The 19,318-nt window shown below is 54.6% G+C and overlaps 1 protein-coding gene across 2 annotated transcripts; it reads left to right on the plus strand.

The window, feature by feature from the left end:
* The first annotated feature begins 2,666 nt into the window (after window positions 1-2,666).
* SSC4D (scavenger receptor cysteine rich family member with 4 domains) lies at window positions 2,667-17,696 on the plus strand. 2 transcript variants are annotated; one of them, XM_059155184.1, is made up of 12 exons: window positions 2,667-2,965; window positions 4,745-4,896; window positions 7,853-8,051; window positions 9,645-9,680; window positions 9,931-10,236; window positions 10,892-10,969; window positions 11,752-12,066; window positions 13,432-13,509; window positions 14,080-14,154; window positions 14,266-14,577; window positions 15,541-15,618; window positions 16,236-17,695. In XM_059155184.1, exons 3-12 carry the CDS (start codon window positions 7,886-7,888, stop codon window positions 16,550-16,552), a joined length of 1,761 nt encoding a protein of 586 aa, XP_059011167.1. In that variant the 5' UTR covers window positions 2,667-2,965; window positions 4,745-4,896; window positions 7,853-7,885; the 3' UTR covers window positions 16,553-17,695. The 2 variants fall into 2 exon arrangements, with proteins under 2 accessions (XP_059011167.1, XP_059011166.1); XM_059155183.1 differs by having other exon boundaries at window positions 14,080-14,577; window positions 16,236-17,696.
* Window positions 17,697-19,318: the final 1,622 nt, after the last annotated feature.

Raw genomic sequence — 19,318 nt, forward strand, 5'->3', positions numbered from 1 at the left:
TAGAAAGAATTCATTGTTTTAGGCAAGGTCGCCCTCCACAGGGGAACGGAAAAGATCTTTCAGTAAACGTTTTAGTGCTGACCCTAGTGCAGGAAAGTCCTAGGTTGGCTGGTTAGAGGTTACATTTCTGGGGTGCCTGGGCGGCTCAGTAGGTTAGGTGTCTTGACTCTTGATTTCAACTCAGGAGGTCATGATCTCAGGGTCATGGGACTGAGACCCAGGTCCAGCTCTATGCTCCGCAGGGAGTCTGCTTCTCTCCCTCGGCCCCTCCCTCCCATGTGCTTTCTCTATAAAATAAATAAATAAATCTTTTGGGGTGCCTGGATGGTTCCATCTGTTGAATCTCTGACTCGGTTTCAGCTTGGATCCCGATCTCAGCATAGTGAGGTTAAGCCCCACATCAGGCTCCGGGCTCAGCGGGAGCCTGCTTGAGAGTCTCTCTCTCCCTCTGCCCCCCCCCCCCGCAGTCTCTCTCACTGTCTCTAAAATAAATCTTAAAAATAAATAAATACTTTAAAAAAAACGTTACATTTCTGAGGGGTTGAAACTGCAGATAGATTAGGTATTAAATCTTGGTTTACTGACCTGGGTCCTTAACACAAGTGATGCCTTTTGGGGCCTGTGGTTTTCTTTTTAACCTACCTACCAGGGTCAGAGAAAGGGAGCCAGCTGTGGCCCGTGGCCCCGAAGAACAGCTAGTTGGAGACACTCTGTCTTAGGAGTGGTGGCCCTCTGGGGAAGGGGCCTCTCCATGCTTGTAGCTCACAACTGTGTTTGTGGACTGTGCTGGAAATAGGGTGGGGTGGGCTGGGGACTAGAAATGAGGGCCTCATTGAAACCTTGGGATCCATCCCCTCTCCCTCTATGCCCCGGAACCAACCCCTTCGAGAAGGATCCAGGATAAAAGGACAGGGGACACCTGGCTGGGTCGGTTGGGGGGACATGTGATTCTTGATCTCAGGTGGTGGGTTTAAGCTCCACTTTGGGCTTAGAGTTTACAAACAAAAAACAAGACAGGAAGAAATTGGGGAGGGGGTGAGGGCGGAGGAGTGTATGCACTTGAAGTGCTAGTAAATTTGTGTGTCCCCCTTTCCAGAAAAAGGACCATGGAGGAGACTGGCCAGTCCAGCCCCCAATCTCCCCAACTAGCCCAGATTCTGGGTCTTTTGCATTTTTCCGAGAAGTGCTGCCTCCTGGTGGCCAAAATCACCAAAGGCGGAGCCACCACCCCAGAGTGTTTTCCTTGAAATTCCTTAAGAGCCCAGATACTGGTCTCTAAATGCTAATCCTTTGTACCTGGGGGACCCAGGGCTCCTTGGAGGACTGGTGGATTCCAGAGCAAGGGCCGGGAAAGGACAAGATCAATCTGGAGTATCTTGTTATGGCAAAAAAATAAATGATCACAAAATGATGAGGACGTGTCAAAAGGACACAAGCCAAATTGAATGGGGGGTGGGGAGGTGGTCCCACTGGCCAAGCTGGCGACAACTGTGCATCAAATGAATGAGGACAACAAGGACTCCACATCGAAGTAAGAATAAAGTAAGAGTCCAAGGGCATCCATTCTGACAATGCATAAAAACACAAAAATGGAAATATTTTTCCATGAAAGGGAAGAAGTTTCCTTACAGTAGAACACTACCATAGGAGGAAGGATCGTTTAGAAAATGATCATTTGGGGGCACCTGGGTGGCACAGTCAGTTGAGCATCCTACTCTTGGTTTTTGGCTCTGGTCCAGATATCAGCACTGTGAGATCAAGCCCCGTGTCTAGGGCTCTGTGCTCAGCCGCCAAGTCTGCTTGAGATTCTACCTTTCCTCTCTCTCTCTCTCTCTCAAATAAATAAATACAATATTTTTAAAAAACCTGGAAATAGGGACGCCTGGGTGGCTCAGTTGGTTAAGCAGCTGCCTTCGGCTCAGGTCATGATCCCAGCGTCCTGGGATCGAGTCCCACATCGGGCTCCTTGCTCCGCAGGGAGCCTGCTTCTCCCTCTGACTCTGCCTTCCACTCTGTCTGCCTGTGCTCGCTCTCACTCTCTCTCTCTCAAAAAAAAAAAAAAAAAAAAAAACCCTGGAAATAGGGGCAACTGGGTGGGCTCAGTGGGTTAAAGCCTCTGCCTTCGGCTCAGGTCATGATCCCAGGTTCCTGGGATCAAGCCTGACATCGGGCTCTCTGCTCAGCAGGGAACCTGCTTCCCTTCCTCTTTCTGCCTGCTTCTCTATCTACTTGTGATCTCTGTCAAATAAATAAAATCTGTTCAAAATAAATAAATACATACGTACCTGGAAATATATGTTCAACCTCTAGGTGATAGGATGTTTTGAAAATCTACAGTACTTTTTTTTTTTTAAGATTTTATTTATTTATTTAACAGAGAGATCACAAGTGGGCAGAGAGGCAGGCAGAGAGAGAGGGGGGAAGCAGGCTCCCTGCTGAGCAGAGAGCCCGATGCGGGGCTCGATCCCAGGACCCTGAGATCATGACCCGAGCCGAAGGCAGAGGCTTATCCCACTGAGCCACCCAGGCGCCCCTACAGTACTTTAAAAAAAAAAAAAAAAAAGTCACGTGTTCTTTTAACTGAGCCAGCCAGGTGCCCCACTTTTATGGATTTATCTATTTAATTTCATTTTTTAAAGACTTATTTATTTATTTGACAGAGAGGGAGAGAGGAAACCACAGGGAGAACAGCAGAGGGAGAGGGAGAAGCAAGCTCCCTACTGAGCAGGGAGCCTGACGTGGGGCTCAATCCTAGAACCCGGAGACCATGACCAGAACCAAAGGCAGACGCGGAACTGACTTAGCCACGCAGACACCCCCAGAGCTCCTATTCTAACTAAAACAAGGAATGAAAATCCTCCCTGGGATCTCAGGGTTCAGAGGTCCCTGGTGACCTTTGGAAGAGTTGCTTCAGCGGAGTGGTGGGGACCGAAGGCAGACCAGAGCAAGCCAGGCCTGGAGAGAGGTAAGGGGGTGGACATGCGTGTGTGTGCTGCGCTTTCGTGGAGTCTGGCTGTGAGGGGGAGGAGAGAGACGGCGCCCCGGCTGCAGGAGAGGGGCCCCGCGATGTCTCCTGGAAGCACACATGCCAATGCTCGCCTGCTCCGATCTCCCTGCTAGAAAGAACTTGCTGATGAACCGTGAGGAGCTCAGGCATCGGGCAGCCTCTAGTTCCAGCACCTTCTAAGGCTAGAGCATCAGAGCCAAGGTGTCACTCCTGGGACATCCTCCAGCCAGGAACAGACACAGAAACTAGGGCCTGACCATTTCTACCATGAGGATCTACTGACCACAGGTTGAAAGGGTTTATGTCACTTGCTTTTCTTTTCTTTTCTTTTTTTTTTTTTTTTAAAGATTTTATTTATTTATGTGACAGAGATCACAAGTAGGCAGAGCAGCAGGCGGGGTGGGCAGGGGAAGCAGGCTCTCTGCTGAGCAGAGAGCCCAATGGAGGGCTCGATCCCAGGACCCTGAGACCATGACCTGAGCCAAAGGCAGAGGCTTTAACCCACTGAGACACCTAAGAGCCCCTGTCACTTGCTTTTCATGACAGAGACCAGAGGATGCTCAGAAGCCCTGGGTGAAGCATCCAGTTGGGAAAGAGCAGCTGAATACGGGGGAGAAGATACACAGATGGAGAGAGGGAGGTCCTTGACGAGGCAGAAGGACCGGGGTCTGGACTGCGGGGGAGCCGTTCGGTCAGGCCAGGGGAGGAAGAAAGAGCCAGGAGGGAAGGAGAGTTGGGTGCAGACACACGAGGGCGAATAGATTTGGGAGCAGGGTGACGGCAGACCTCCCTGCAGAGAGTTTTCTCTTTCTCTGAGAGACGGGAAGCAGGATCAGGCCCCGGAGCCGGGAAATTAAGCCCTTCCAGGAGCCTGGGCTGTGATTCCGTTTTCCCCTCTAAGCCTTCTCTTCCCACTTGCAGGATAAAGGGTTTGGACGACACCCCTGGTTCCCAAACGTGTTTGATCCCCAGGAGCATTTCAGAAGTACACTTTTGGGGGACCCTATCTGTGAATGTCCACAGCAGAGTGGTGGGGCTGGGAATTTGTATATATTTTTAAGGAGCCCCCCGCTTCCCCCGGGGGTGGATGTGGGTGCACAGCCAGGTTGGGGAAGTGCCCTGCGGGGCTGCTCTGGCTTTGAGAGTTTGTGGTTGGGGAGGGAAGGTGCACAGTTCCAGCAAAGCATTACGGAAGCCTCAAGCTATAGAAGCTACATGCCTGCCCCCCGTCACCGATAACTAGAAAAGCCCCAAAGCTCAAAAGGCACCAGAAGTCAAGGGGAATGACAGGAAGGCAAAACGAGCAGCGGGATCAGAGGCCCTACCTGCCTGGAGAGCCCACTGCACGCACTCTGTGGTCATGTTTCCAACCCCACCGCGGGACGTGGGTCAGGGCTCGATGGAGGGGACTCCCTGGGGCAGCCGGAGTCAGGGCTGGATCAGGCCTGTTGCAGGAGCTCAGGGATGCTTGGCTGAGCTGCCTTTCTGAAACCCGAGCCCTGGGGTAGGAGGAAGGACAAGGAGGGGCTGCCTGGCCCTGAGAGTCCACGCCTGTCCCCCCACCCCCACCCCGGAGCTCCTCCTCTGCCTGGGTGCCCCTTCCCTGGGGCTGCTTCAGACCGGGCGGGTCACCTCCACTCTCCCTTTGCCTCCCTCTGCCCCCGAGGTCGGGTGGGGACAGGCTGGGGCCACCGGCCAGCTCCATGGACGGGAACTTTGCCTCTGCTCATCTTCCAGCTCTGGAAAGAAAAGAAGAAAGGTCTGTGTTGATTTGCTTTTGGGGGATCCTTCCCCCTCCTAAACTCCTGGGGGCAGAAAAAGTGATTGGAAATTTGACCTTGGAAAGACTGTGGAAGAGGGGACAGAAAGAGCCTAGAACATTCCCCCAGGTACGAATACTTCACTTTTGCTGGTGTGTGTGTGTGTGTGTGTGTGTGTGTGTGTGTGTGCGTGTGTGAGAGAGAGAGAGAATGGCATGTTTTCTACTGGTCAGACGTGGAATTACTCTTGATGATCTCCCGGGCCCCTTCGGACAGCTTCATTCTATGATTCTGCAGCCCTAAACCGCACTCAGTCGTTCAACAAACATTTCTCGAGTACCCACCCTGTGCCAGATGCTGCCGTTGGATCAGATCTTGCCTCCGCCCTTGAAGGTCCACAGAGAGTAGTAACAGTAAAGCAGGTACCAAGCATAGGGCGGACCGGGCACTGGGCTAAACCTTTTATAAACTTCAGCTCCTTTAACCCAGCAACAATGGTTGGAGCAAAGTGTATTCCTAAGCCCATTTCACAGATGAGGACAGTGAGGGCATGCAGCTAGTAGAGGTGCACATCCCGAGTTATGCTGCCTGCCTCCCCCCACCGCCCTGCCCCGAAGCTATAAAGGTAAAAGGTGCACTAATAAAGGGAGAGGAGGGAGTGTGAGAGCTTCAGAGAGTCACAGTTCACGGAGGGCAGGGAACAGGTAAGCCTCACTTCCACCCGGGGTCCCGGAGGTGAGGCAGGGCCAGGCCCCGATCACCATGGAGCCCCTCAGCAAAGATTGGCCCATGGCTGCCCCCCCCTCCAGTCCTCCAGTCCCCATCTCCCAGCTGTTCCCAGGTCAGGCAGAGGGAGGACAAAAGCTGATTATTCCACTGGGGGCTGTCCTGGGCCCCATGAATGGAGCGTTGAAAACCCCATGCCCACATGCAGATAGGTTTTCAGTCCTTCCCCAACCAGACTGTTTGTACGCCAGGACGGAGGCCAAGCCAGGGGGAGACGGGGGGCGCTCTCCTGCTGGGAGGTATCTCCCTCTCGGTACATCCCAGACCCGTCCGCTAAACCAGACTCCCATCTCCTCCGCCCAAGCCATCCCACGGCTGCCCAGGCACTGTATCAGACTCCCGCGGAAGGTCTGCCAGGAAGGGGGTCATGGGGTCTCGCCGGGACGCTGCTTACGTGGGGCAAATGTTCGCTGAGCACTACACGTCCAATTTATGCACGTTGAGACTTGTATACCTCGATCCAAAGTTTATTTATTTATTTGAGGTTTTGTCCACTCATTGTCTTGAGAGGGGATGGGGAGAGGGATGAGGAGACTGCGCTGAGCACAGAGCCTGACGTGGGACTCGATCCCATGACCCTGAGACCAGGACCTGAGCCGAAATCAACAGTCAGGGGCGCCTGGGTGGCTCAGTGGGTTGAGCCTCTGCCTTCAGCTCAGGTCATGATCCCAGGGTCCTGGGATTCGAGCCCTGCATCGGGCTCTCTGCTCAGCAGGAAGCCTGCTTCCCCCTCTCTCTCTGCCTGCCTCTCTGCCTACTGCCTATTTGTGATCTCTCTCTGTCAAATAAATAAATAAAATCTTAAAAAAAAAAAAAATCAACAGTCAGAGGCTTAACCGACTGAACTGCCCAGACGCCCCCCCACAAATTTATTTACTTATTTTTAAGTCATCGCTACACCCAACATGGGGCTCAAACTCATGACCCTGAGATCACAAGTCACATGCTCTTCCAACTGAGCCAGCCAGGAGCCCCTCCGCAATCCAAAACTTTTTTTTTTTAAAGATTTTTTTAAAAATTTATTTATTTGACAGAGATCACAAGCAAGCAGAGAGGCAGGCAGAGAGAGGGGAGGAAGCAGGCTCCCTGCTGAGCAGAGAGCCTGATGCGGGGCTCGATCCCACGATCTTTTTTTTTTTTTTTTTTTTTTTTTAAGATTTTATTTATTTATTTGTAAGAGAGAGAGAGTGAGAGCGAGCACAGGCAGACAGAGTGGAAGGCAGAGTCAGAGGGAGAAGCAGGCTCCCTGCGGAGCAAGGAGCCCGATGTGGGACTCGATCCCAGGATGCTGGGATCATGACCTGAGCCGAAGGCAGCCGCTTAACCCACTGAGCCACCCAGGCGTCCCCCACTGAGCCACCCAGGCGTCCCGATCCCACGATCTTAAGATCATGACCTGAGCCAAAAGGCAGAGGCTTTAACCTGCTGAGCCACCCAGGTGCCCCCTTAACCCAAAACTTAAACAAGCGTCTTTAAGGGCTTCCTCCTCCAGAGGGATAGAACATCCCACGTGGCATCTAGTCTCCTACCCCTTCCCCATTTTGGCATATTTGAGAGTTAAGGAAAACCATGTTTCCTTGATTTCCGCACCACCACCCCCCTTAATTTGACTCATTTCTTCTTACTTAAATTAACTTTATTATTTACACATATATATATATATTTCAAAGATTTTATTTATTTATCTATTTGTCAGAGAGAGACAGAGAGAGTGCACATGCAGGGGGGAGTGTGGGGGGAGAAGCAGGCTCCCTGCTGAGCAGGGAGCCCAAGGCAGGGCTTGAACCCAGGACCCTGGGATCATGACCTGAGCTGAAGGCAGGCTCTTAACCAACTGAGCCAAGCGTCCCTTTAAATTAACTCTAAAGAGAAACTTTATATTGCTCCAAGTAAATGGAAAACCAGAAGCCTTGGGCATAAATAGCACTGTTGAAAGAAAGAAAGAAAAGAAGAAAAGGAAAAGAAAAGAGTAAACATCGGCCACTAAAAGTATGTGGATTACCACCCGTGGCACCAACACCGGGCTTTGGGATGCGCTGAGCCCTCTGCAAGACCTCCAGGCCCGCGTTGGCCTCGGACCAGGCAACCCTCTAACTTTGCCTCTTACCACTTGCTCTCACACCAGACCTACCTGCTCGCTAGAGTCCTGTGCTCCGTCCTGTCCTTTCTAGGGGTCCCCGCCGTGGCCCCTGCTCCTGTCACCACTCAGAATGCCAGATGCAAGCAGAAATGTCACATCCCCCTAAAGCTCTCGCTGGGCCCCTTCCAGCTGGAAGTGACTGGGGATCTTGAATTCCAGATGTTCCAGCTGTGACTTCTCCACCACCCCTTGATGGTACCCTCCGAAAGGCCGGGCCCTGGCTGGATGCTCCGGGAAGCAGAGATGCGAATTGATCCCCAGCGGACAGAGAGGAGCAGGGGTTGGAGGCCAGGAGACAGGAGCAACGCCCCGTTACCCCTCCCCCCAGCCCTGTCCTTCTTCCTCCTCTTGCCCCTGGGTGAGTGCCCTCCCCTAACTCCTGACCTGTCCCCTTTCCGGCTCTCAGGTTTTCCCAGCTGTACAATTATGGTGGGACGTGATTTGTCAGTGAGGTAGTTTCCGAAGTTCTTTCCAACTAACACTTGTTCAGGGTCGAGTTAAGGGTCTGCATTGGGGAAATGGAGGGCTCAGTGCTGGAGGTGAGGGCTCAGCCTACACAGAGTCTGGGCAGGTAGGGGACATTGGAAATAGGGAAGGAGGGACAGGAGTGGGCTCAGCAGCGGCTATTCGAAAGGCAGGGATGATCCTAACTTGAGAAAAGAAGAAACTCAGTCTCAGTTTCTTCATCTGTAAAATGGGTACAGTAGTGCACACCTCGGAGCACTGTTGTAAGGATTCTACGAAGTAACGTACACGAATGTGTCTGGGACCTATAATACCCTGCATGCAAGCGAGGAGCTGTTAGGGATTTCCCATTTCCCATGCCAGGCCAGTTTCCCTGTTTACCTCCCCGCCTCTCAGGCCATGTGCCCAGAATTGTGTGGTGGAGAAGAGTGTGGCTGTCTGGGTTGGAATCCCAGCTCTATTCCCTGTTCACTGTATGGCCTTGAGCGAGTTGCCTAAACTCATGAAACCTGACCTTCCCCGTGTGCACAACCCTATCCACCACCTCATACGTTGTCTTAGTGGTTTAGTGAGCTGGGCACATAAAATGAGCACAGTGCTTGGTGTATACAAATAGGAGGGCTCAAGCAGAAGGTCTTGTATAGGTAAATGTTTTGGGGGATACCCTAATGAATCCCAAAAGCACTTAAGGCAGAGCTCGTGACCGTGGCTTGGGGCGGGGTCAAAGGGGTGAGGCTGGGAAACACCTAGATGAGTCGGGCACAGCCACATCACCAGGCAGAAGGCCCAGAAAGGGGCATGTAGCTGGTGACCGGGGATTCGGAGGAAACCGACAGCACTTCTAGCTGAGGGCTCCAGGAAGGCTTCCCGGAGGAGGGGGTTCTGAGCTGTATCTGGAAGGAGCTGCAGGGCTGTAATGAGCCGAACTGTTCAAGCAGAGGACACTGCAGGGTCAAAGACCCAGAGACAAGACGGATGGGATATAAAGAAGCCGGAGGTGGAGGGATGCTGGGGGCCTGGTTGGCTCAGCAGGTACAGCGTGTGACTCTTGATCTCGGGGTTGTGAGTTCCAGCCCCACTTTGGGTCAAGATTACTTTAAAAATTTATTTAAACAATTAAATTTAATTTTAAAATATAATTTAAAAAAAAAGTCAGGGGAAGCTGGTCAGAAGGTACTAGAAGGTTTTGCAGAGAAAGCTCAGGGTCGGGGACTCCTGCGGGAAATGTGGAGTCTTGCAGTGGAGGGGGATAAAAAGACCCCTGTTTCAGGCAGATCTCTCTGGGGTGATGGGAGATGGGCGAAGCAAGGGGGCCCACTGGGGCAGTTGCGGGGAGAGACAGGAGAAGCTTGGAGAAGGCAGGGGAAGTGAAGGGGGGGGGTGGTAAAGATGGCGGTAGGGGGTTGGGGGGGGAGGCTGTGTCCCCAGGGCCAAGAGGCCCAGGGAGGGTGTAGAGGGGCCAATGCTCCACGTCGTTCTGTTTCAGCCGGTGCCCTCCAGCCTGCCCCACTGCCCTTTCCAGGTAGGTGTCTCTGCCCCTCCGTGCCCTGCCCCCACGTACTCAGAGGCTAAAACAGATCCTCGGGGAGTGATGACTAACCAGCCCACGGTAACTCTAGAGGCCCCCAAATGGATTGCACTGGTCTCCCCATTGGACCGAGAGGGAGAAATGAGGCCCCAAAGGGACTGATCCTCCAGGCTTCACAGCAAGGTGGGCGTCCTGCCCTTCAGGCCCTGTGATCCCTCTGGTGCCAGCTCAACCCTCTCCACAGAGCTGAGGCTGGTGGGGGGCCCCAGCCGCTGCCGGGGGCGCCTGGAGGTCTTGCACGGCGGCTCCTGGGGCAGCGTCTGTGACGATGACTGGGATGTGGTGGATGCCAACGTGGTGTGTCGACAGCTGGGCTGCGGCCTGGCGCTGCCCGTGCCGCGGCCCCTGGCCTTCGGCCAAGGCCGAGGCCCCATCCTGCTGGACAACGTGGAGTGTGGCGGGCAGGAAGCCGCGTTGAGCCAGTGCCGCAGCCGAGGCTGGGGCGTCCACAATTGCTTCCACTACGAAGACGTGGCTGTCCTATGCGATGGTAAGCGGAGACCTGTGGCCAGCGAGGGCAGGCAGCAGAGCTGCAGGCTAGATGAATGAAGGGACTCCCACGCGGGAGGCCACGCCAGGGGGGGGCCTTGGCTAGTCCTGGTTGTCAGTGTCTCAGTTCCGCTTCGTGGTGTGTTCTTGGCTGAAAGAGAACCAGCGTTCTTGTGTCTGCGTAGGGCTTTGATGGTTCCAGCAGAGGCCTCTCCCCATTTTTTAAATCAAACAAGTGGGGTCAGTACTGGCAGCGAGGTCCATTTGGTGTGAAGCTGCAGCAGAAATCTCTGAGAGGCGTTGACCTTGAGAGTAAGGGTTCTAGTTTTCCAAGAAAATCACCTGGTGGGCTCATTAAAACACAGAGCGTGGGTTTCCTGATTCTGTAGGTCTGGGGTGGGGCCTGGAAATTTGCATTTCCAGTATGTTCTCAAGTCATGGGATGTTGCTCTAAGAAGTCATCTGAAGCCACAGCTTTCTGGACTCAGGGGGCCCCTTCTCCTCTCATACCCCAGGGTTCCTGGCTTTGACCCTTTGTGTGGCCAGAGGCCCTATGGCAGGTACCTTAGGGGTCCGTGTCCTGCTGCTCAGACAACCGTGGGTGTGAGGATGAAGATGCATGTGTCCTCCCCCCTCCCACCCTGCTTCCTTCCCAGAATTCTTGCCCACGCAGCCCCCAACAAGGAAAGTGTTCACGAGTCGGGTGCCCTCTACAACTCCCCAGCACGGGAAAGGTAAGGGCAACACGGGGGATCACCTGGGCCTTAAGAACCCCAATGGGAGTCTCCCATATCTACCCTTGACGGTGGGAAGAGAGGGAGAACCACTGGGTGAGCTGAGTCATTCCCTCCCCATCCAGCCCCTCGCAGCCCCCCAGGCTGCTCACAGGCTGAAGAGGGAGAGAGGAATCCATTCCCGTGGGATGAGTAAAAATAGCACAAGTTTAGTGAAAGAGCAGAATACTGAGCTTAATGCGATGGGAAAGTCCGATATGTACAGAAATGTGGGTAATGATGTAGAGCAAGAAAATCGAAAGTGCCCTAAAGGATGGACAGATAAACAGGCAAGAAGTCAAGAGGAGGAAGTGGGTCTCATCTATCGGGGATCAAGGAGGGCTTCCTAGAGGAAGAGTTGTTGGCAATGCACCTGGAAAGGTGAGGCGGTTTTCACTGAAGTAGGAAGTGAGGAAACAGCATATCCTATAGGCCTATAGGGTTAGGATTGCTTAGGAGCGCGTGGACCAGGGGTAGGAAGGTAGGTTTTTAGGCAGAAAATGACACACACGCGAAGCCAGTCTGTCCTGATCCCACAAACCTCCCCTGATCTGGGACTGTGAGGAGGCAGTGCCCTGGGGTAACTGGGTGAACAGCTCCTCCTTGGTTTTAGGTCCTGGGGCACCATGCACTGTGGGTACGTGCGGGGCCTGAGGCACTGTGGGTGCGTCGGGTCAGGTGCACTGTTGGTAAGGGAGGCAGAGCCCTGTGGGAGCTGCGCCCTGTCCCCACCCCCCCACCAGGTGAGGGCAGCGTGCGCCTGGTAGGGGGCACGGGCCCGTGCCAGGGCAGGGTGGAGATCCTGCACGGCGGCCTGTGGGGCACTGTGTGCGACGACGACTGGGGGCTGCCGGATGCTGCCGTGGTCTGCCGCCAGCTGGGCTGTGGGGCCGCCCTGGCCGCCACCACCAACGCCTTCTTCGGCTACGGCACGGGACACATCCTGCTGGACAACGTACACTGCGAAGGCGGGGAGCCCCGCCTGGCAGCCTGCCTAAGCCTGGGTTGGGGTGTGCATAACTGCGGCCACCACGAGGACGCCGGCGCGCTCTGCGCAGGTGCGGGCTCGGGGGGGGGGGGGGGGGGGCGGCCTGGGGGCGGGCTCGGGGGCGGGGACAGGGCGGGCCGGGGGAAGGCTGGGGTGGAGGTTCCTCAATGCTCCCCGGTGCTTTCCAGGAAGACCCCGCAATTACTTTTAATGTCCGTCTCAGTACTGCTCTAGTAGTGCCTCTGTATGTCTTTGTGCTAGGTTTCATAGTATTGTGCCAGCAATATTATCTAGCAGCACCCCAAGAATGCCCTCGGAATTTTCTAGCAATTTCTAGGTACTCTTCATGGAATACTAAAGAGTAAAGTAATATTACTCTAGAATTGCACCAGAGGTACTCCTGAATTCTCTCACTGTAATCCAGCGATGAATCCAGATTCTGGATGCTCTTATAATAGTATTTTCACCCACCTGGTCCTTCTCCCATTTTAATAGTTTTTCTGAGCAAATAAGAATAATAGGACCGGGGGCACCTGGGTGGCTCAGTGGGTTAAAGCCTCTGCCTTCGCCTCAGGTCATGATCACAGGGTCCTGGGATCGAGTCCCACATCGGGCTCTCTGCTCATAGGGGAGCCTGCTTCCTCCTTTCTCTCTGCCTGCCTCTCTGCTTACTTATGATCTGTCTGTCAAATAAATAAATAATTAAAAAATAAAAAATAAAAGAATAATAGGACCAGGGGCGCCTGAGTGGCTCAGTGTGTTAAGCCTCTGCCTTCGGCTCAGGTCATGATCCCAGGGTCCTGGGATTGAGCCCCGCATCGGGCTCTCTGCTCATAGGGGAGCCTGCTTCCTCCTCTCTCTCTGTCTGCCTCTCTGCCTACTTGTGATCTCTCTCTGTCAAATAAATAAGTAAATAAAATCTTAAAAAAAGAAAAAGAAGAACAGGACCAGTAATGGCACTTCACAGCTGGACTCTAGTCTACAAGATACAAATTGTTTGTCCATGTCTCATAGCAAACCAGGGGCCCTCATTCCTGGTTTACAGATGGGAGAGCGTCAGCCCCTTGAGGCAAAGCCTGACCCATGTTCCCATACCGAACCCGGGCAAAGCCACAGCTAACTTTGCTGCCCAGTCTGCAGCATGACCCTTGCTCTTTCTAGTCCTATTTTGTCTTTAAATGGGAGTGAACCTTGTTTTGCAACCCCTTATAAACTGTGGAATGTACAACAGTGCACCCCAAGTAAATTACATACATGGTCAAGCAGGGCAGACCTCCTTGGACCCCGTGGGGGGAGGGGGTTGAGCACCAGTGGGCTTTTTACTGGAAGTAAAATCTTTTGTCTTCTCCAGGGACACCCTCCCATTCTCCCCTGACAGCCCAAGGCTGACCAGGAACCTTGGCCTCTGACCCTGCTCCCTTCTCTCCTGCTCTAGTGCTGGGCCCCCCGACTCTTACAGCACTACCACCCTTGGCCACAAGAGAGGACTGGGCCTGGCACACGGAGCCAGAAGGTAAGGAGCCCAGCCTTCCAGGCTGGAATGGTGTAGGGGCAAGGTAGGCAGGGCTGGGAATTAAAAAGGCTGTTCTGGATCTACTGGAAGGGGGCCCTGGCGCGCCAACCAGGTCTTTTGGCCAGATGGTGAAGAGGTGGGTGAGAGAACGAGGAACAGATGAAGCCAGGATGAAATCCAGAGCTCTGGAAAGTTCAGCAAGGCGGGAGGAGACAGTAAGGGAATGCTTTGAAGCTCTGAGGTAACGTTTGGGTGGGTGCTGAGGTCGGCAATGGAGTGGCCTTGAGAGGGTTGAGCTGAAGGTTGAACGAAGGCTGCCTGTATATTTGGAATTTGGTCTGGAACTATCATTAGGATCGAAATTAGGATAATGCCTGGAAATAGGACTCGGTTCATTCCAGTTAAGCTTCCCAAGCACCACAGGTGACCGACATGGCGACACTAGGATTGAAGCTGTGTGGGGTGCAGGTGTGGTACAGCTGGGGGATCTCGTAGGCGTCCCTGTGCCCGGCTGCAGGCCAGAAGGCCTCTTTGTCCCCTTCAAGTGCTCTAGATACCCTGTCTCTGCAGCTACAGGAGTTGGTGCCCTGCCTTCCAGGGAGATGGCACTGTTCACCACCGCTACCTGGGCCGCGGGGAAGAAAAGTAAGTGGCAGAGCCAGGGTTCTGGGGAGGGAGGGCGAGGGTGGGGCTGGGGCTCTGGAAGCCAGAGGTCGCAGCCCAGCCCCTATGGCCGCGGGCCTCTGCGCCCTGCAGGCGGGCGGCTGCGGCTGGTGGGCGGCCCAGGCCCGTGCCGCGGCCGCGTGGAGGTGATGTACGCCGGGGGCTGGGGCACCGTGTGCGACGATGACTGGGACTTCGCGGATGCGCGCGTGGCCTGCCGCGAGGCGGGCTGCGGGCCTGCGTTGGGCGCCACCGGCCTCGGCCACTTCGGCTACGGGCACGGCCCGGTGCTGCTGGACAACGTGGGCTGCGCCGGAACGGAGGCCCGCCTGAGCGACTGCTTTCACCTGGGCTGGGGTCAGCACAACTGCGGCCACCACGAAGACGCCGGGGCGCTCTGCTCAGGTAAGGCCGCCGCGGGACGGAGCAGAGGCACGTACTTCGGCGCGGGCGGGGCCGCGCGCAGGCGCGTACTGCAGCGCAGGCGCGAGGAGGCGGGCTGTAGAGGATGGGCGGGGTCAGGCGTGGGGGCTCTCTGCGGCACGGCGGCGTGAGCGGGACCGGAGAGGACGCGCGCACTGCGCAGAGGGAGGCGGAGCCCGACCATCGACGCGCTCTGCGGCTGCGCGGCACGGGCGGGGCCGGGAAGGGAGCGCCCTCTGCAGTGGGAGTGGGGTGGGGCTTGGTGAGGGCGTGCGCTCTGCGGCAGGGAGGGGCGGGCCGGAGGTGAGAGGCGGAAAGCCCCGGACAAAGTCTGGAAATCTGTGTTAAGGGAGAGGCCGCGGTGCTTTGGCTCTGCTGAGTCAAGGACCCACAAAGCCCTAGTAAGCAGAGAGAGTTCATCCGCCTTCTGGGAGCAAACGTCTGACCTTCGGGAGGAATCAGTGGAAAGGGGTGTTTGTAGAGTCTGACCTGTTTTTAAATGCTTCTGTTCATTGATTGGGGTGGAAATTGATAACTTCACCCTCCTTTGGTGCCCTGGGCCTAATAGCTTTGGCCGCAAAGGGGTAGCTTCAAAGGCTTCTGCTTTGGGTCCCAGGGTAAAAGAAAAACAATCCTCATTTATTGATTTGAGAGAGAGAGAGAGCAGGAGCAGGGGGGAACGGGCAGAGGGGAGAGAGAGTGGGGAAACCCACCACGACCCTGAGATCCTGACCCCAGTGGAAACCGAGAGTCCGACTGAGCCTCCCAGGCGACCCAGCAAACCCCATTTCTGATCCAAGTGGCAGAAAGCAGTTGTCCTTCAGGTCTTTTCTCTACCCCTAAATCAGGCTTCCCTTGGGAGGCCTGGAGGTAACCTGGCCTCAAGGAACGTGTTCCTTAAGGTGACAGCCACCTCTTTATTTTTCTTTGTCCTTGCCGAGCCAGGCCCAGAGGAGCTAGGACTGCAAGTCCAGCAGGATAGTTCTGAGACCACCCGGGTACCCACTCCTCGGCCAAGGGACGGTAGGTGCTCACAGCCCTAAAGATGGAAGTAGAGGCATCAGGATAGGAAGGACCAGAATCCAGGGAGAGCATAGCCTGAGGTTACACAGCTCAACAGATTTGTACCAGGTTTGAGAATCTTTGTTCTGTGCTAGTCTGTTTTCATTAATAGGGATATGGTGTCCAAAAAGGTAGGGGGGGTTCAAGGGAGCAATCTTCAGGATTCCTAGGGACAGGAACCAAAATAAGGGAATGTGTCTCCTTCCTGAAGAGATAAATGACAGGATTCACTTTTAAACCTGTGAGTGAGTGGAGATGATGACCTTCAGGGGACACAATCACAGTCTCCAGAGAGTAGCGCTGGGGCTAAGGGTCTGGGATTATGAACAGAGGACTAAGAACAGACATGGAGCACTCGGGATGTGCACAGCACCCCACAAAGGCTGGGGCATGCTCTTCCAGTCCAGAGACTGAGTCTGGACTGCTGCCCGTCCTATTTTAATCTGATTTGTCTGCCGTTATCCATCAGCCCCTAGAGCAATGCTGTGTCTCAGACCACCACCATTTGCCTCTTCTGTCTACCCCTTCATGGCCTGGCATGGGCCAGCCCCTGCAAGCTCTGATCCTTGTCTCCACAGGGCACCTGCGTCTGGTCAACGGAGCCCACCAATGTGAGGGACGTGTAGAACTCTTCCTAGGGCAACGGTGGGGCACTGTTTGCGATGACGCCTGGGACCTGCGGGCCGCCACTGTCCTGTGCCGCCAGCTGGGCTGTGGCCAGGCCCTGGCAGCTCCCGGCGAGGCCCACTTTGGCCCAGGCCGAGGCCCTATCCTGCTGGACAATGTCAAATGCCGAGGGGATGAGAGTACTCTTCTGCTCTGTTCTCACATACGCTGGGATGCCCACAACTGTGACCACAGTGAGGATGCCAGTGTCCTGTGCCGGTCATTGTGACCCAGCCCGTTCTGCAGACCATCTCTTCTGGGAGCCTGCTGTGGCTTCTCCCTCTTCCTCCAGGAAGCCCTCCTCCTGTGTCAACTTCAGTTCACCCTACCCTTCCCTCCTCTTGCCTGGGAGAGAACACACTCAGACAGTGTGGTCCTGCCTGGAGGAGCCTAGAGCCGGACTCTACCCATCAACTTTCTGTGTGACCTCACCTGTCATCAGCTACCATGGGCCCGGTTCAGTGAGAGCTCCCACTTTCTGCACAGCCAAAACATAAAGCAGGGAGAAGGGAATGACTTAACTCTCTTCTTTGGTGGGGCTCCTGTTAGAGCATCTTCCTGGAGCCTGGTCCAGGAGGCTCAGGGGCTCTCTGTAAATGGGGTATCTCCCTTACCCCCACCCATATTGGGATTCTCCAAGAAGAGGGAAGGCAAGAGAGGCCCACAGCTCTTAACTTTGACTGTCTAGGGCTGCAGAAGAACCCCGGTCATTGCCCTGGCCTTCTCCAAGAGGGCCCAGACTCAGATGGTGCTTGGCTGGACAAGGGGACTGGAGGGGCCAAAGCAGGGACAGTGGCCCCTCCGAGCAGCTGGAACCAGCATCTCTGATTTATGCTGCCCCCACCACAGAGCCCCCACTTTGCAGTAGCAAAGAACCCTGGGGGACTGTAGCCACCTGTTCATAGGTGCCAAGTCAATAAAGCATTGTCCCCCCCAACCCCCATCTTTTAACTTGTGGGCAAAAGTGCATCATTTGTAGCAGCAGGAAAGACTGGTTAGGACTCTGGAGAAAACTGGCTTGGGAACAGAGGGTAGATCAAAAGCATCCTGGAGAGCTCTCAGCAGGCCCCCACATCTTGGAAATGCTGAGTCATGATACAAGGCCTGGGAGGCCCCACAGGGTCTCCGAGCCCATCTCGAGCCCATCTCGGCCTTCCTTTTGCATATAGAGAAATTTTTCCACTGAAGGAAAGGGTCTGCTCCAAGACACATTGCAAGATGGGCAGAGTCACTAGAAGCAAAACTCAAGAAGAAGAAGGGAGAAGGGAGCAGAGCAGCACTGGGGCATTCCCAGGGGCTGCTCCTGGGGCAGCTCACCCAGAGCTCCAGGGGCAGAGAGAAGTGGGGGATCTTGCCAGAGCCCCTCTCAGGCTCAGAGTGAGTAACAAGCAACTGTCGTGGTCAAGCTTCTGTCTTCCATGTCTGGCCTGCAGGCTCTCTGCTTTTGCATGGCTGGGAAACACAAATTTATTATCCTATAAAGCTTCCCCCCCCCCTAAGGTTTTATTTATTTGAGAGAGTGAGCGGGGAGAAGAGCAGAGGGGGAGGGAGAAGCAGACTCCTCACCCACTGTGGAGACCCACTCGGGGCTCAGTTGCAGGACCCTGAGACCATGACCTGAGCTGAAACCCAAGAGTCGGATGCTCAGCCAACAGCTACCCAGGCACCCCATCTTACAGTTTCTTAGGTCACCAGTTTGAAGTGGGTCTCCTTGCGCTAAGCTCAGGGTATGGGCAGGTTGGTGTTCTTTCTGGAGAATCTATTTCCTCAACTTTCCAGGCTGTCCACATCGCTCGTGACCTCCCTGCAGCCAGCAAGTAAGTGCATCACTCCGACCTCTGCTTCCATCATCTCATCTCCTTTCCTGACGCTCCTGACTCCCTCTTCCATCCTCTGAAGCCCATTGTGACTACGGGAGTCCCTGGATCATCCAGGATACTCCCCCATCTCAAAGTCTTTAACTTAATCCCGCCTGCAAAATCTCTTTAGCCTTGTAAAGTAACCCATTCGGGAGCTCCAGGGATTAGGACAGGGACATCTTGGGGGAGGAGAGTGGGGGAGGGCATTATTTTGCCTCCCACAGGCTCCAGACCTGGGTCCTGGCTCCTAGCCAAGGAGCAAGGCAGACACTTGAGCTCCACAGTCCATCAGCACTTGGCAGGAATGGCTTTGTCTCCATTTGTCCCGGAGCTCTGAGACCCACTGTGTCATTGGAAGGATGAGGACCCAAGCTATGAATGGAACAAAAATACTTGACTTAGGGAGTCTGGGCAGAGGGACGGAGACTCTCCTGCCAGCCTGAAACCCCCAGAGCTGAGTGCATGCCCCGGGCTCAGTTTCTGCTCCGCCCCATCTGGCCACACCCACATTCAGGTGTGCTCCACAGCTTCCCATCCCTGGACCCCCTCTCCCATCTAAACAAACTGCTTTCGTCGACACTCTGTCAACCCTCAAAGCAGCCCTGTGGAAGCATTAGCGTCCTTTCTTTCTTTCTTTCTTTCTTTTTTTTTTTAAGATTTTATTTATTCATTTGAGAGAAAGAGCGAGCATGCGTTGGGGGAGGAGCAGAGGGAGAGGGAGAAGCAGGCTTCTTGCTGAGCAGGAAGCCTGATGCATGGCTGGATCCCAGGAACTCGGGATCATGACCTGAGCCAAACTGAACCACCCAGGCACCCCTGGCCTATGGGGTTTGTCTAAGACTTGTTTTCCACCCAGTTATCAAGGCTAGCACTGTTGTTATGACTGTTGTGGGTCCTTTTTTTTAAGATTTGATTTATTTATTTGACAGATCACAAGTAGGCAGAGAGGCAGGCGGGGGTGGGGGGGGGACCAGGCCCCCCGCTGAGCAGAGAGCCAGATGCGGGGCTGGATCCCAGGACCCTGGGATCATGACCTGAGCCAAAGGCAGAGGCTTTCATCCACTGAGCCACCCAGGCACCCCTGTCGTGGGTCCTTTTTAATATTCTGGGGGGCCAGGGCCTGACGACTGGGAGCA

The sequence above is a fragment of the Mustela lutreola genome, chromosome 17 (assembly GCF_030435805.1).
Source record: "Mustela lutreola isolate mMusLut2 chromosome 17, mMusLut2.pri, whole genome shotgun sequence".
Lineage (NCBI taxonomy): Eukaryota > Metazoa > Chordata > Mammalia > Carnivora > Mustelidae > Mustela > Mustela lutreola.

Excerpts from the sequence above, each read along its gene's own strand:
- SSC4D (XM_059155183.1), top strand. The coding sequence starts at position 7,886 with ATGGTACCCTCCGAAAGGCCGGGCCCTGGCTGGATGCTCCGGGAAGCA. Across the intron at positions 8,052-9,644 it reads CTTCCTCCTCTTGCCCCTGG|CCGGTGCCCTCCAGCCTGCC; the intron begins GTGAGTGCCCTC and ends GTTCTGTTTCAG. Across the intron at positions 12,067-13,431 it reads CGCCGGCGCGCTCTGCGCAG|TGCTGGGCCCCCCGACTCTT; the intron begins GTGCGGGCTCGG and ends CTCCTGCTCTAG.